Raw genomic sequence first — 18005 nt, 5'->3', positions numbered from 1 at the left:
GCTGCGGCAGCTGGGGATCCATGCTGCAGGCACAGGGTCTGCAACCAGTTGTTGGCTCTGTGTATCTTGTGTTGTTTAGTGCAACTGTGTCTGGGAGGGGCCCTTTAAGGGAGCGGCTTGCAGTTGAGTCCGCCCTGTGACCCTGTCTGCAGCTGTGCCTGGCACCCTTATTTCGATGTGTGCTACTTTGGCGTGTAGACGTACCCTCGCAGCGCCTATTTCGATGTGGTGCTGTGCAACATCGAAGTTGAACATCGACGTTGCCAGCCCTGGAGGACGTGTAGACGTTATTCATCGAAATAGCCTATTTCGATGTCACTACATCGAAATAAGCTATTTCGATGTTGGCTTCACGTGTAGACGTAGCCCAAGTGAATTACAGTAAATGTGTTAGACTATGAGCCCAGTCTGGTTTTCTATTTCATTAGAATTACTGAGAAATTGTTGGATATCATTAGAAGAACAGTTAGAAGAATTCTTCATGGTGGAAATGCAGAGATTTAACTTTACTGTCACAACATGAAAATTTTACTTAGATATTTGAACTGTTTTATAAACAAAAATCAATATAATTAGTATAAAAACTGTATAATCGTTACCAACGGTAACGATTTTCTTGCACTAATTTTCTGTGCTATATGAAGGTAAAGTCTAATTAAGTTCAGAATAGTAAAGGCAAATATATCAAGAGGTTCCATTTTTATGCTGCTTCTGAGTCTACATAAACATGCTCAGTTCATAAATATGAAAGACGTTTTCAGATCTATCAGGAGTGACATGTAACTTATTTGTACCAGTGTATAAGAATGTATCTTAAGGAGGTTTTCCCAGTCCAACCTAGAAGCAGCGTAGACTGAGCTGGTTGAGCTGCATAATAGGTCAGTAGAGACTTCTGACAACTATTACTGTGCTTTGTTTGACAGTAAACCTGGCAAGGTGCCTTATCCCTTTTCATGGCCTTTGGAGTTCTCTTAGAGTCTCCTGTACTGGTTATCTGCACAGAGCCAGTGCAACGTACATGGGCAGCAAACACACAGCCAGTTATCATTGGACAGAGTGAGATACCTGTCAGGACATCACACTGGTCACTTCTGATCACAATGACAATACTTTATTCTACTTTGACTTGCATTTGGCAGTGATATCACTGAGAAAGAGAAGTTACCCACCTGCGTGGTAGCGATGGTTCTTTGAGATGCGCCCCTGTGGGTGCTCCATATCAGGTGTTAGGCCAGCCCCGGCACCACAGATCAGAGATTTGCAAACCAGTTGTCTCTTGGATTGCACATGCAAAGAAGCGTGCCAGGCCCTTTGCGCGCTTCTAGTCATGTACGTGATCTGGTCCAAGTCAGCTCCTTGAAGCTGCCTCCGAAGTCCAAATCTGAAAGACAATGAGACAAACTCCGAAGCAGGAAGGATGGGTGGGTAGCAGAGCACCCAGTGGGACACATCTCGAAGAACCATCATTACCCACCCAGGTGGGTAATTTCTCTTCCTTCTTCAAGTGGTCCCCGTGGGCGTGCCATATGAGGCGAGTACATAGCAGTGGCACTCCAAAAAAACATGGAGGCAGGTACTGGAGTTAGATGTCAGTAGCCACCAAGAGCATGGCTGTTGAGAGGCTTGTCTCTCCAGCCATCTGGTGACGTATGGAATGATGCTTGGCAAAAGTGTCGTAAAATGACCACATTGCTGCTTGGCAAATGCTCTTCAAAGGGATGCCCTTGAAAAAGGCCATGGATGCTGCAATCACCCTAGTAGACTGAGCTTTAGGAGGGACAGGTAATGATGTCTTCTGTAAAGAACAACAGGTAGTTATGCATGATGTGATAATTTTCGAGATTCTCTGTGACTAAAGAACTTCACCCTTAGATCTTTGTGCCAGAGACAATAATAGCCTGTCTGTTTTCAGAAGGGCTTTGTTCTTTCTAGGTAGAATGCTAAAGCTCATCTCACATCCAGAGAATGCAGTCTTGTCTCCCAACTGGAAGTACACGGTCTTGGGTAAAAAGACGGAAGTATGACTGGCTCATTCAAGTGGAACTCGGACATAGTCAAAGCGTCACTACCTCTTTAGTAAATATCATATATGGTGGAGAGGCCATGAGGGCAGCCAGGTCACTAACTCAACGAGTGGATGTGACAGCCAGAAGGGAACACCGTTTTTAAGGTAAGACGACATAATATAATAGTCGCTAATGGTTCAAATGGAGGTCTGAATATGGTATTCAGAAGTAGGTCTAGACTCCAAGGCAGTGATATAGGTTTATGAGGAGGATACAGGTTGGTGAAACCTTTTAGGAAACATGCTGTAATTGGGTGTGCAAATACCGATGTCCCATCCATCATGCGTCTAAAAGCTGAGATGGCTGCTAGATGTACCTTTAACGACGGAGGACCAAGTCCCTCTTGCTTAAGATAAGGAGTCCAGAATGGACTGTACAGGTGCTTCTTCTAGATGCATGCCCTGTGTGGAGCACCATGCCACAAAGCGCTTCCACTTGTATGTGTAAGTCTTTCTCGTGGAAGTTAACCAACTGTGTATCAAAGTGTGTTTGTCCTGTTCCGAGCATGAGGCCTCTGAGAAATCTAACCAAGTATCAGCCAAGCCATGAGGTGAACCATGTGTGGCTGTGGGTGCATCAATAACCTGTGGTTCTGAGTGAGCAGGTTTAGAACGATAGGGATTGACCACGGAGGGATTGTTGACGTGTGTTGCAGAATTGGGAACCAATGGTGTTGAGCTCATGCCGGAGCTATGAGGATCAGATTAGCTCCTTCCCATCTGGCTTTCTCCAACAGTTTGTGGATGAGAACCGTTAACGAAAAGGCATATAAGAGAGGACCTATCGAAGAGATAAGAAAAGCATCACTGACACACTCCCGCCCTATGCCTGCTCTGGAGCAATAAAGGCGACGTTTTTTGTTGCTGTAGGTTGCAAACAAGTCTATGGACGGAGTGCCCCAAGATGGAAAAATAGGATGGAGAACATTGGACCATATCTCCCATTTGTGGTCTGGTGCAAATTGTGTGCTCAGCCGTGACATTGTTCACCCCAGGTAGGTGTAAGGGCACCAGTGTTATGCCATTCTGTATGCACTAGTTCCATAACTGGCAGGCCTCCACACAGACAGCAGGATTTCGCTCCTCCTTGCAGATTTGTATAATACATTGTGGACATTGGTTGGTGAATATTCTTACCCAGGCCCCTCGAATGCGGGGCAGGAAGTGCAGGCATTGAACACAGCTCTTAGTTCCACAAGGTTTCTAGGAAAGGCCATTTCCAGCTGAGACCACCAGCCCTGAACTGACACATTGCCCATAAGTGCACCCTGTCCACCCCTGCAGGGATTGTAATAACTGTGCAGTTGGGGATATTCGTTTGTGACTTGTGTGCCTCGCAACATATAGATCTTTGCCAGCCAGCGTTGTAGGTACCAGAAATGCAGTCTGGCATTCTGAACTAGATATGTAATGGCAGCCATGTGACCCATCAATTGCGGATATCAAGTTGAAACAAGTCCCTATGAGCTCTATGTTCTGTGTGGGCACGATTGTTGATTTGTGTACATTGACAATGACGCCAAGGGATTGGAACGTCTCCATGGTGACAGATATCCGGAGGACGCGTGACTTAGAGTGCCCTTTGAGAAGGCAATTGTGCAAGTAGGGGAATATTAGAAAGCCTAGACAACACAAGTATGCTGACACCACCACAAGGGTCTTCAAGAAAACTCTGGGTGCTGTCACAAGGCCAAAGGGCAGTATCATGTATTGAAAGCATTCTGTTCCCCATGTCAAATGGAGGAAGCATCTGTGAGCTGGGAGTTCTTTATATGAAAGTTTGCATCCTGCAAGTTGAGGGCTGCAAACCAATTTCCAACATCCAGTGGAGTGCTTATGGAAACAATAGCAATAATTTTGAAGCGCTGTTTGTGTAGGTAGCGGTTTAACATCCATGGGTCCAAGATGGGTCTCCATCCCTGTCTCTTTCTCGATAAGGAAGTAATGGAAGCAGAAGTCTTTCCCTCTGAATTCATGAGGTACTCGCTCCACCACTCCTATCACAATGAGGTGATTGACCTCTTGTTTTAACAGGGTCTCATGAGAGCGTCCCTGAAAAGGGACAGGGTGGGCTGAGTAATGGGTGGTATTGCACGGAACGGCATGGCATAGCCCGCTGACACTCTTTCCAGCACTCACTTGCTTGTAGCGATCTTAGACCACTGATGGTAAAAGGAACATAGCCGATAACGAAAGAGATGTTGAACTGGTGGTTCGCCTTGGAGATGGCAGCACAGGCCTTGACAGAGGAGTCAAAGCTGCTGCCTTGGGTTTTGCGGTAGTGGATTGCGTTGTTGTTAGTTATGCCTTCTAAAACGACCTATGGGGTTGTTTGGATTGATCATAGATCCTCTGCTGATAGGACTGCCGCTGAAATGGGTAATTGTATCATCTCTGATCTGGGTAATATCTCTTCCTTTTGTATGGCGGAGTATACATCCCTACAGTTCTCAGTGTTGTTTGAGAATCTTTACTAGAATGCAGTACAGTATCTGTAGCTTTGGCAAATTATTTGCTTTTGTTAAAAGGCACATCTTTGACCTTGGTCTAATTCTTTAGGGACCCTAGAGTACCCATGATACTCACCCTGTAACCAGAGCTGTCGCCGTGGAACGTGCAGCAGCCTTAGATATTGCTGACATTATCTGTACACCTGTATGAGATGCAGCATAACCCTTTTGGACAATTGCCTTAAGAATAGGTTTCTTGGAATCTGGTAGGCAATCGAGGAGGGTCATTAGTTTCGTATAGTTATCAAAGTTATGATTAGACAAATGCGCAGCATAGTTAGCCATGCACAATAAAAGGGCAAAAGAGGCATAGACTTCTCTCCCGAACAGGTCCAGGCTTTTGGCGTCCGTGTCAGAGATTGTGGATTTATACTAGTGTGCCTTAGACCTCTCTGTGATGAATACCACCAGAGAGTTAGGCTGAGGACATCTGAATAAAAATTTCATCCCCTTGGAAGGCACAAATACTTTGGTCAGACCTCTTGTTAGTGGCTGGGATGGATGCAGGGATTTGACAGATGTTATTCACTGCCCCCGTTATGGCATCATCTAACGTGATGGTAATCTTGGATGGTACTGGAGATCTCAAGTCCTTTAAAAGTTTGTGCAGTCTTTCTGGGACTTCAGCTATTTGAATGTCCTGACTCTGAGCTACTCTTTTGAACAGTTCTTAAAATTGTCTTAATTCACTGGGAGGGGAAATATCACCTGGAATAACCGCCTCATCCAGGGACAAGGAGGATACATCTGTCTGGTACTTTTCCATGCGTTCCTTTAAATCCCCGATTGGTCCTCCACTGGGTCCAATAAGGCGGGAACTAGTGATTGGGCCTGTGGAGATGGAAGTGGTGGCAGTGGTGGAGGGGTAGTTGAACATCTGTATCCTTGTCTGGATTTAGGAGAAATATCTCCAGATCTGCTGTGACAGTGGAATTGCTGCTGCTGATCCCTGTAGGTGTGTGGGTAGCAGCATACTCGAGCATCTGGGGATGAAGAGCGAGAGATGGAGCATCTCCTGTATTCGTGATGGTGATAAGAGTAAGGCAGGTATGACAACCCTGAACAGGGGGGTGGAGGTGAAGGGGACCTGCAGTAACCACAGATGTAGGTGTGGTGTGGTCGCTCTAAGAAAGGTGGTGGTCTCAGGAATGGGGATGGAGGAGACATTGGATGTTGAAATGCTGGTGCCATGGGAGAGCATGGAGACATGGGTTGAGGAGAGAATGTCAGAATTGGTGAATGAGGTGATGGACTATGGAGCTGAGTCTTGGCCTGTGCCTTTTTCAGTTACCTCTGGGAGGTGGTGCCCATCAGCACTGTGTGCAGTGCTAGATAAGCCCGTGTGGGTAGCTCTGGTGCTGTGCTCGGTGCTGAGATAGTTGGTGCCACTGGCTCAGGTGCCGCCAGTGCCAGGGGCACAGTATGCAGTGCCGGTGATACTTCTGGTGCCAATCCATCTTTATGTGTTGGTACCAGTGAGCTCTGTGAACCTGTTGGTTCTGGGCAGGATTCTTGCATCAGCATCAGTGGAGTCAATTTCATAGGGTTAGGCCATCTGTCCTCCTTAGTTAGTGAGGAAGCTCAGCTCTCAATAAGACTGGTCTTGTCACCAGATGAAATGGACAAAGATTGAGTCGGAGATAATTTGTTTTTTCTTGTGGCCTTCTGGGGAGAGCAGTGAGGCTGCTTGGCATTACTGACCCACTGCCATGCCTTCAGATGTTGGCTGGTCCGCAGAATCAGGCTGGAGAGCTTTTTCAAAGAGCTTCAGTCTCATTTCTCTTGTCTTTTCTAGGTCTTGCTGTAAGCTTAGAGCAATGTGGGCACCTGTGAGGCACATGGGACTCTCTTAAACAGCGTATGCACTGAAAGTGGCCATCTGAGGCCGGCATTGCCTCCTGGCAAGAGTCACACTTTTAAAAACCTGATGCAGGCATTTCACCAGAACAATAGCGCTGTTAACAGCTTAGCTCTTGGAACTGCAAACGAGGCGATAACACAACTTTTAAGCATACTAGCTACTAGAGAACTGGTTTATACAACTTAAACTTCTAATTTTTTTTTTCACTATAACTATTAAATATAAAACTACTACTATTAGAAACTTAAGAACCATAAAAAACAAATGAAGGCCAAAAATTGCTTTTCAGATGTGCTGCTGAGGAGTGCAGAAGTTCATCTGAAGCCGAGGGCAGTTGACAGGAACTGGCTGAGACCAGATCATGAACGTGACTAGAAGCGTGCGAAGGGCCCGGTGTGCTTTTGTGCATGCACTATCCAGGCAGCAAATGCTTTGCAAATCTCCAATATGTGATGCCGGGGCTGGCCTGACAGCTGACATGGAGCACCCACAGGGACCACTCGAAGTAGAAATTTCATTTATATGTTGAACAACACAGGCAAAAGACTTTATTCTTGACAAACACATATTAAATCTACTGTTGACAATTCACATTCAACACCACTAATTAACTTCCATCTTCTTGATATGATCGGAATTACTGAAAGGAAGCAGTACCTCAATTTCCAAAGTAAAAATTAATAATATTAAAAGGTTGTGAGATACACACCATAACCAAAATGGACAGGTAACTTTGAAAAAAAGAAAATCAGAAAAGGATCATGACTTGGGCCTGAGTAGTCTCCACACTAAAGCTGAATTGGAATACAAACTGTTACGTACATTGAATGGCAATGTTCAAGTGCACATGGAATTTAACAGCCACTGGTTTCTCCCTCACTTGTCCCATAAAAGGGGTTTTCTGAAACTTGGTAGTAGTTACCATGATTTTAGAATGCTTGTCAAAGGAGACAGCAACTGCATGTTTTTAGCTAGCAAATGAGCCATGCAAAACAAAGTTATGATAATACTTGTCAATGCAAACCACAGCTATCTAACTTTGCATCAATCAACTTAGCAACAAGCATGCTGAGAGACTCAAACACAATTAGTAGACGGCAGTCAACAAGGAGCACCCAGTTTCTGCCACCAAATAATCTGGGAGAGAAGATGCAATCCAGTTCTTTCACCCACACAGAAAGCTCAGAAAGGGAGCAATGCAGTGTGAACTATACAGATTTTAAACCATCTGAAAGTGCTCAGCCACAATGCTACTTAGTTTACCAAGTATCTCAAATTAGCTAAACCAGTCCCCAAAACCAAGTTAAACATACTGGCAACCCAAGAGAAGTTTTCCTTTATCTGCTAGGTAAGCAAGTAGCACAAGGCCCAAATAATATTTCTTGGCCTCAGTCACACCTCTTCTATGCAGCAGTTCAAATTATCTATACAGATGATGATCTGGCTTTCGGGACTCTTTAGTCAACCCTTCTTTATTTTCAAGGTTAACATATTTTAACTTTCAAAATTTGGTGTTAAGGTATGGTGCCCTCTGAACACCTAAGACAGCCAGGGCACAGCAGGTATTGCAGAGATCTTCTACCAACTCTATCAGTTGATAGAAGCTGGAGGCCTAATAGGCCTCTTCACTAGTGAAGAGGCAACTAAAATACATGATGATAAAGCATTAAGACTGCGGGGGGTGGGGGGTGGGGAATTCATGCCAGGAACATGATACAAAAATATCGCTCTTATTTAAAAAAAAAAAAAACCAAAAGAAAAGAAAATTAGACAAGGAGTGCATTTTCAGACTTCTCAGGATGGTTTACCCAGTATCTCAAATTAGCTAAATCAGTCCCCAAAACCAAGTTAAACATACTGGCAACCCAACAGAAATTTTCCTTGATCTGCTAGATAAGCAAGCGTACTCATTCATAGCTGCATTTGTTGTGCAGCAATAACTGTAGCTAAAGGCATACTTGAGCACACATGCGGGGTGGAAGCAGATCTGCATCTCACATGCCTGTCCAATTTTTTTTTCCATCAGGTTCTGAACAAAAAGTAAATCATACAAAAATGCTCACTAGCTTAGTATCAGAGAGGTAACCGAGTTAGTCTGTATCTTCGAGAACAACAAAAAGTCCTGTGGCACCTTACAGACTAACAGATATTTTGGAGCATAAGCTTTCCTGGGTAAAGCTTATGCTCCAAAATATCTGTTAGTCTATAAGGTGCCACAGAACTTCTTGTTGTTTCACTAGCTTAGCTTCTCTAAAGCCTTGATCTGCAAATTTTATTGCTAGCCTTTATGGTCTGGTTGGTAACAGAAAGCAGAGACAACTCACACACATAAAAGGAAAAAAAAAACACCACACGGTGAATAAGGGAGTGCCTTTTTTAAAATACCCTCCTATTTCATATCATAACACCAACCCTCATAGACATTAAAGTTTACAAAACTACACTAGTTAATGCTTGTTATAAGGGTTGCATAAGTTTATTTGTTCAGTATTCAGTTATTAAGTTAAATTTACTTAAAACAGCAGTAAAATAACCAAGCAGCTCACCCTTACAAGATCAGAGTCGTCCCTCTTGTCAGTTTTTTTTCCTGGTAAAGGTGAACCCATTGTGAAATCTTCATTTTCACTGTGGTCCATCTCAGTACTGTCAAGCCTATCAACACAGATGTTTATCATTATACAATACCAAGAATGCAGAAACATCATTTTAAGGCTACTGCTTGGATCTAACTGATCTAACTGGAAGTAGCTTTGTTTCCACAATAAATCTGAAAAAAAGAAGAACAAACTGAGCACACCTTAAATTACTTTTCAGACCACGTAGCACTGGTAGTAGCATAATGGGTGACTGACATAACACTTATGTTTATGACTTTTCCTCAGCATTTCTGTAATTACTGAAAAAAAATTTATTAAGAGTCATTCACCAAGGCCATCCTCTGTCTTCGATTCAGCTGCGAAGACCTAACACTCAGTTTGCAACATCTCAATCGAGCTGATGTCAAATTCAATAGTTCTGTGACACACATATGGAAAGGGAAACATCCTTCAGAATAAATTACCCAAATTTAACCTTCCAGGACATGTTGGTACATATTTGTGTTTTTGTGTATTTACCTATATATTAGTAGAAGTTAACAGTGTAACCAAATGGTTCCTGTTATGCTGCACTCTGTTAATTCAGAGATCAAAAGGAAATCTTATCTTTTAAATGAACCTTATAGTGATATTGATACCTTTGAAATGTACAGTAAATCACCTGCATATAATCAAAAACAGGAAATTGTTTTATGGTAATCCACATAGATTAATTATAGGTGGCGCAAAGACTTGATGATTGCCTAGGGACTCCATGCTGTCAAGAAAAGGCTTGGAACTCTATTAAAAACATCTGTGTCTCCTAATCCTGTTTATCTTAAATCTGCTGATACTTTATGCAGGGGAAGCTTAAGTCATAAAACAGATCTCCAGACCCTCTTAGATAATCCTAGATGTGAATGTAAGAAAGAATCTATGGAAAGAAAAAGAAGTCCTGTGGCACCTTATAGACTAACAGATATTTTGGAGTATAAGCTTTCATGGGCAAAGACCCACTTTGTCAGATGCACGAATCTATGTACTAATTCTAAGAACTCTTTGTAACTTCAAAGCTCATCATTACTACAATAAGACTGATCCTACAACTAAACTCATGTTTGTATTTATACAGAAATTTTAAAAAATATATTTCTCTTTTAAAAGTTTAGTTAAGAATTGGCTACAACATGCACGTGGCTGTCACATGTACATGTGGAAGATATTAAATATTTATTAACTTAGGAAATAATGTATCCAATCCTTTGGGTTTGGTAAAATTTTCATATTTGACATGGATGTCTGCGTGGAAGCCCAAGGCTGAGATGACAGAAAAGAACTATGCTTTGGCTTCTGTGCAGCCAGAAATGTATTGTAGAAGTTGTTTTGTGCTGGTTAAGTATTGGAATATCGATGGGAGTGTCTGCCACATTCACTGCAGTTTGCCCTAACTGAATACTCTTAATGTGACTCCCCTGGGATCCCAATCTCAACTTCACTACAGAATCCCAGTCATAACTTCATTATGGATTTGGACACAACTGGACTGCAAACAGCTGCAAAAAAATAAAAGAGGATTTGTCTTTAAACAAAAGGTAGTCCATAGAATCACAGAACACCAGAACTGGGAGGGACTTCAAGAGGTCATCGAGTCCAGTTCTCTGCCCACTTGGCAGGACCAAACACCATCTAGATCATCCCTGATAGGTGTCTGTCTAACCTGCTCTTAAATATCTCCAGCGATGGAGATTCCACAACCTCTCTAGGTAACTTATTCCATTGTTTAACCACCCTGACAGTGAGGGTTTTTTATAATGTCTAACCTAAACATCCCTGGCTGCAGTTTAAACCCATTGCTCCTTCTCCTAGCCTCAGAAGCCAAGGAGAACAATTTTTCTCCCTCTTCCTTGTAACCCTCTTTGAGGTATTTCAAAACTGCTATCATGTCCCCTGAAGATCTTCTCTTTTCTAAACTAAACAAGCCCAGTTCTTTCAGTCTTCCCTCATAGCTCATGTTCTCTAGACCTTTACTCATTCTTGTTGCTCTTCTCTGGACCTTTTCCAGTTTCTACACATCTTTCTTGAAATATGGTGCTCAGAATGGGACACAATGCTCCAACTGAGGCCTAATGAGCACTGAGTAGAGCAGAAGAAAGACTTTGCATGTCTTGCTCACAACACTCCTGTTAATGCATCACAGAATCATGTCTGATTTTTTGGCAACCACATCACACTGTTGACTCATATTTAGCTTGTTGTCCACTATGACCCGTAAGTCCCTTTCTGCAGTACTCCTTCCTAGACAGTTGTTTCCCAATCTATATGCATGAAGCTGATTGTTTTTCCCTAAGTGGAGGACTTTGCATTTGTCCTTATTAAACTTCATCTTGTTTACCTCAGACCATTTCTCCAGTTTGTCCAGATCACTGTGAAAGAAAGGTTACTCACCGTAGTAACGGTGGTTCTTCGAGATGTGTCCCCGTGGGTGCTCCACATTAGGTGTCGGGCTCGCCCGGCGCCGCAGATCAGATCTTCCAAGCAGTTTCTGCCGAACCGCGCATGCGCCGGTGCGCGCCGCTCCCCCGCGCGCTCCCAGCCATGTGCACAATCCGGTCCCCGCCAGTTCCTTGACCAACCGCCTCGGATGCTCCTACAAAACACTAAACAGAGATCCGGAGCGGGGAGGATGGGCGGGTAGTGGAGCACCCACAGGGACACATCTCGAAGAACCACCGTTACTACGGTGAGTAACCTTTCTTTCTTCTTCGAGTGTCCCCGTGGGTGCTCCACATTAGGTGACTACCCAGCAGTAACCCAAGATAGGAGGTGGGTAATCGGATTATGTGCAGCTTGTCCCCGAGAGGACCGCTGCCGAGAGACGGGTATCCTCTTGGAATACCCTGTGAAGGGCGTAATGTTTGGCGAAGGTGTCACAGGATGACCAGGTCGCCACTCTGCAAATGTCTTTTAGCGCAACGCCCTTGAAAAAAGGCTGTTGATGCTGCCACCGCCCTAGTGGAATGAGCCCTGGGCGTGGCCAGTAAAGGAGTCTTTTTGAGTTTGTAGCACATTTTTATGCAAGATACGATGTGCTTAGAGATTCTCTGCGAAGAGAGACATTCTCCTTTTGATTTGGGAGCGACAGAGACTAGGAGCCTATCCGTTCTCCGGAAGGACTTGGTCCTGTCCATATAGAAAGCTAGCGCCTGCTCACGTCCAGGAGGTGTAGGCGCGCCTCTTTGTTAGAGTTATGAGGCTTTGGATAAACAAGGGTAAACAATAGGTTCGTTAGTATGAAACTCAGAAAGAAACTTTAGGAACAAAGGCTGGATGCAGCCGTATGGTTACCGCCTCCTTGGAAAAACAGCGCAGGGCGGCGTTGCCATAACTGCCTCAAGCTCGCTCACCCTGCGAGCTGACGTGATTGCGAGAAGAAAGGTCGTCTTCATCATAAGGAGGCAGAGGGAAACCGTGGCCAAAGGCTCAAACGGTGGTCCCCTTTTCGCATTAAGCACCAGGTCCGAGTTCCACAGAGGTGGAAGCGGTTTCTGAGGGGGGTATAGGCTTACCAGCCCTTTGAAGAACCTGGTAACCATGGGATGGGCGAACACCGTGTGCCCTTCCTCTTCGTGTCTGAACACCAAAATGGCGGCCAGGTGGACCTGAAACGAGGATAGCGAGAGTCCTCCTCTCTTGAGGTCCAGTAAATACTCTAATATCACAGCCAAAGGCACCAAAAGGGGGCTAGCTGTTTGGTAGAACACCATGCCGTAAAGCGAGTCCATTTCTGCTTGAAGGTCTTCCTGGTGGAAGTCCTCCTGCTACTTTCTAGGACTTGCTGCACTTCCTCCATACATGTGCTCTCTAGGGAGCTGAGCCATGGATTAACCACGTTTGTAGTCGCAGGCTTTGGGGGTGCGGATGCACTATGGACCCCTGGGCCTGCGTGAGCAGATCCCGCGCCACCGGAGGGGACATCGGTGGCCGGTCCGACATGCGCAGGAATAGGGGGAACCATTGCTGTCGATCCCACGTTGGGACTATCGGGATCATTCAGGTTCCTTCCCTCCTGGCTTTCTGCAACACTTTGTGGATGAGCACTGTGGGAGGGAAAGCGTAAAGCAGGGGGCCCCTCCATGAGATCGCGAAGGCATCCCTCAGGGACCCCGTCCCAGTCCTGCCCTGGAGCAGAATCGTGGGCACTTCTTGTTGTGCTGAGTAGCAAACAGGGTCTATCTGGGGAAAAACCCCATGTGTGGAAAAATCGGTTGCAGCAGATCGGGACGGATCTGCCACTCGTGCGTGAGTGCAAAACGCCTGCTCAGCTGGTCTGCCTTCACATTGCGAGCGCCTGGTAAGTACGAGGCTTTCAAGGTTACATTGTTGGCGATGCAGCAGTTCCACGACCGGACTGCTTCTACACATAAGGCACGGGACCGAGCTCCTCCTTGCCGATTTATATAAAACATGGTGGAGGTATCGTCTGTACTGATCCCGACTACCTTGCCTTTCAGTTGGTCTTGAAAGTATCTGCAGGCGTTGAACACTGCTTTGAGCTCCAGTATATTTGTGTGCAGTGACTGCTCCGTGGAGGACCACAGCCCTTGCGTCACCTCTTCGCCCATGTGTGCTCCCCACCCTATGAGGGGGGCATCTGTAGTAAGAAAAACCAATACGTGTGGTTGGTGGAAGGGTACCCTTGTTAGCAGGTTCTCGGGGTTTACCCACCATTGCAGGGATTTGCACACCTCCGTTGTGGGCGACGCCATCCTGTGAACAGTGTGTGCTGCCGGTTTGTATACGCTCGCCAGCCAATGCTGCATGCTGCGCATGTGTAACCTGGCGTTCTGTTCTACGAAACGTCGCTGCTGCCATGTGGCCCAGCGGCTGTAAGCACGTCAGAACCGGCACCATAGGGCTGAAGGTGAAGCCTTGCGCGAGGGAGCCGATGGCCCGAAAGCGAGTCTCTGGTAGATACGCCCTCGCTGTAATAGAATTTATGCGTGCCCCTACGAACTCTATGTCCTGTGTGGGGTCTGTCTTTGATTTTGTCAGATTGATAAGCAGGCCGAGCGAAGAGAACGTGCCTGCTGTGACACATATTATGCGTAGTACCTCCTCCTTTGAGGCCCCTTTGAGTAGGCAGTCATTCAGATACTGGAATATAAATACCCCCTGTCTGTGCAGGTAGGCTGACACCACTGCCAAGGTCTTGGTGAAGACTCTGGGGGCTGAGGAGAGCCCAAACGGTAGGACCTTGTAAGTCGAGGGCTGCGAACCAATCTCCATCGTCTACTGCTGTAAGGATGGAGGCGTTTGTGATCATCCGAAAAACGTTGCTTGCGCAGGTACCGGTGAGGCCTCGAAAATGTAAGATGGACCTCCCCGTGAGGAAGTACCTCGAGTAGAACCCTCTCCCTTGCAGTTGCTCCGGCACTCTTTCCACTGCCCCTACGAGCATGAGATGGTCTACCTCCTGCTTGAGCCTCGCTACATGGGAGGTCTCCTGGAGGTGGGGCCCCGGGTGGAGGTCATGGCGGTGGGAGCAACTGGGAGGGGATGGCGTACCCCGTGGCTATGATCTCCATCACCCATGTGTCTGTGGTGATCCTTTGCCACTGGTTATAAAATGGTCGGATGATGGCCTTGAGCACTGGTTTCGTGCCCTCTGGAAGCGAGTCCATGAGGGAGGTCAACCTAATGTGGTTGTTGAAATTATGGTTCGCTAGATGCGCTGCGTAATTTGCCATTGGCAACAGTAGCGTGGAGGAGGAGTAGACCTTTCTGCCCAACAGCTCTAGCTTTTTGGCATGTTTGTTTATTCCCCCACGTTGCGACGACTCCACCACCAAAGAATTTGGTTGTGGGTGGCTGAACAGGAACTCCATGCCCTTCGTGGGCACGAAGTATTTTTTTTTCTTTTCGCTCTTTTGTGGACAGGCGGAATAGTCGCAGGAGTCTGCCATATCATAGTGGCAGACTCCAAGATTGCGTCAGCAGCGGTATTGCTATTTTGGAGGAGGCCGGAGGTCTCAGATTTTTGAGGAGCTTATGGTGTTGCTCTTGCACCTTTGCTGTCTGGAAGCCTTGCGTGAAGGCCACCCTTGTAAAACAGCTCTTGGAACTGTTTGAGATCGTCCGGAGGATGGACGCCCCCCGGGGCCGTAGCCTCATCCGGGGAGGAAAGCGAGGAACCGCTGGGGTACGTCTCTCTGGACCCTTCCGGTTCCTGCTGATGATGGTACACCCTCTCACTAGAGGTGTGCGAGGAAAAATCTCGGGGTTCCATAACCAGTCCCCCCTGAGATGCTTAAGTCTCTGTCCCCGGTCGCAATTGCCCTCGGGGGTACGAGATCGTTCGTAGGGATCTTTCCCTAGTAGATTGTCGATGGTGTCTATGCCCTGCGCGGTAGGGGCAACCACGGCAGTATAAGCACTGGTCTTGGGAAGGTGACCTAGACCACTCCCTTGGTGCATACCCTTTGCGTCTGGGGGAGGGAGACCGTCGAGACCCCGGAGAGAGCGACTTTGCCTAATAGTCCAGGGGTTCAAATCCCAAGAAGGGTGGAGGTGGTCCCAGCCAGGGTGAGGCTGGTTGCAGAAATGGAGAAGGGGGCTCCGGGTAGGCCAAGGGGGGGGGGACCCCTGCCTTCTAGTTGGAGTCTGCAACATAGCGGAGGACTGTGAGAAAGCAACTACACAGCCCTGTGCGGAGAGGGGCTGCAATGCCTCCTCTTGTGTGCAGTCTTCCCCCTCCCTTGAGGAGGTAACTCCGCCCCTGACATACAGGGGATCCCGGCCCCGTCCGCACCGAGCTCGGCACACTCGAAGTCGGTGCCGCACGTGCGGTGTCCTTCGGTGCCAGCAGGCTGGGTGCCTGCGTGCTCTGCACCGCCGGTTTTCCGGGGGTCGGTGGTACCGGCGCTTGTTTAGCCGCCGCCCTGCCTGCGGTGCGGCGCGGCTGGCTGATTATCGAAGGGTGAGCCGCTTGCACGTGGCTCTCCGTGCCGCCGCCGATCAGCTGTTGCTGCAGCTGGGGGCTGCTCGCTCCTCCCGTCCCGCTCGTTGTTGCTGCCGGCAGGGATCGGGCTGGGGGGCATACAGGGCATTCCGGCGTCCGCACCGAGCTCGGCACGCTCAAGGGCGGTGCCGCACGTGCGGTGTCCTCCAGTGCCGGCAGGCTACGTGCCTGCGCGCTCTGCACCGCCGGTTCCCCGGGGGTCGGTGCCGCTGCCCGCGGTGCCGCTGGTACCAGCGCTTGTTTAGCCGCCGCCCTGCCTGCGGTGCGGGGCGGCTGGCTGATTATCGGAGGCTGAGCCGCTTCCACGTGGCTCTCCGTGCCGCCGCCGATCAGCTGTTGCTGCGGCTGGGGACTGCTCGCTCCTCCCGTCCCGCTCGCTGTTGCTGCCGGCAGGGATCGGGCTGGGGAGCATACAGGGGATTCCGGCCCCGTCCGCACCGAGCTCGGCACGCTCGAGGGCGATGCCGCATGTGCGGTGTCCTCCGGTGCCGGCAGGCTGCGTGCCTGCGCGCTCTGCACCGCCGGTTCCCCGGGGGTCGGTGCCGCTGCCTGCGGTGCCGCCGGTACCGGCGTTTGCTTAGCCGCCGCCCTGCCTGCGGTGCGGGGCGGCTGGCTGAGTATCGGAGGCTGAGCCGTTTCCACGTGGCTCTCCGTGCCGCCGCCGATCAGCTGTTGCTGCGGCTGGGGGCTGCTTGCTCCTCCCGTCCCGCTCGCTGTTGCTGCCGGCAGGGATCGGGCTGGAGATACTTTCCTCCGTTTCTGCGCTGATGGAGTGAGGGAGGCAGCTTTCCTTTTAAGGGCCCCGGAGGGTCCCTCCTGCTGTGGCCGCTCCGGCGCTTCTGGCTGGAGGGCCTTATCAAGAAGCAGCATTTTTTTTTTTTTTTTAAAGCCTGAAGAGGACATTGTTGGTGAGTCTTTGAGTTTTTAAGTGGGTACTTAGCACCTTCTTTGTGCCGTTTTCCCCGTCCGATGGCCTGCCTTAGCAGGAGGGCTGATAGCCCTAGCTCCTGGCCTCCGGCGCTTGTTACTGGGACTGGCTGAGCTGTCCCTCTCCTAGCTTGTTCGTTGTTTTTTTTTTTTTTTTCTTTTTTACAAAATAACAACCGGCTAGCTTATAGTAGCCTAAGTGCCTGAAAAAAAACTTTAAGAAAAAACAGATAAAGTCGTTGAATACACTACTTGGCCTTAGCCTAGTTGGATTCCGTCTGCAGCCGACGGTGGTTAAGAGGAACTGGCGGGGACCGGATTGCGCACATGGCCGGGAGCGCGCGGGGGAGCGGCGCGCACCGGCGCATGCGCGGTCCGGCAGAAACTGCTTGGAAGATCCGATCTGCGGCGCCGGGCGAGCCCGACACCTAATGTGGAGCACCCACGGGGACACTCGAAGAAGAACCTATCCTTCAAAGCAGTTGCAACCCCTCCCAGCTTGGTATCATCTGCAGACTTAATATCATACTCTCTATGCCAATACCTAAATCACTGATGAAGATATTGAACAGAACTGGTCACAAAACAGATGCCTGCGGAACTCTGCTTGTTATGCCCTTCTAGTGTGACTGTAAACCATTAATAACTACTCTCTGAGAACGGTTATCCAGCCAGTTATGAAGCCATCTTATAGCAGCCCCATCCAAATTGTATTTGCTTAGTGTATTGATAAGAAGATCATGCGAGACAATGTCAAATGCCTTACTAAAGTCTAGGTAATACCACATCCACCACCTCTCCCTTGTCCACAAGACTTGTTACCCTGTCAACAAACACTATTAGATTGGTCTGGCATGATTTGTTCTTTAAAAAATCCATGCTGGCTGTTACCTATCACCTTATTTTCATCCTGATGTTTGCAGATGAATTCCTTAATTATTTGCTCCATTATCTTTCCTAGCACAGAAATTAAAGTGACTGGTCTGTAGTTTCCTGGATTGTTCTTTTTATAGATGGGCACTATGTTTGCGCTTTTCCAGTCTTCTGG

General features: G+C 47.7%; 1 protein-coding gene across 3 annotated transcripts in view; it reads right to left on the bottom strand.

The window, feature by feature from the left end:
- Nucleotides 1-18005, bottom strand: part of PDS5B (PDS5 cohesin associated factor B) — a 312170-nt gene that overhangs the window by 32207 nt on the left and 261958 nt on the right. For 2 of the 3 annotated variants that reach the window (XM_074986372.1, XM_074986368.1), the window contains exon 31: nt 8983-9088. In XM_074986372.1, coding sequence (XP_074842473.1) covers nt 8983-9088 — 106 coding nt within the window. The remainder of the gene's footprint in view (nt 1-8982; nt 9089-18005) is intronic. The other variant, XM_074986369.1, reaches the window with a different exon arrangement.

The sequence above is a fragment of the Carettochelys insculpta genome, chromosome 1 (assembly GCF_033958435.1).
Source record: "Carettochelys insculpta isolate YL-2023 chromosome 1, ASM3395843v1, whole genome shotgun sequence".
Taxonomy (NCBI): Eukaryota; Metazoa; Chordata; order Testudines; family Carettochelyidae; genus Carettochelys; species Carettochelys insculpta.
Note: the sequence above shows the minus strand (reverse complement) of the source record. Positions and strands in the feature narration are given on the sequence as shown.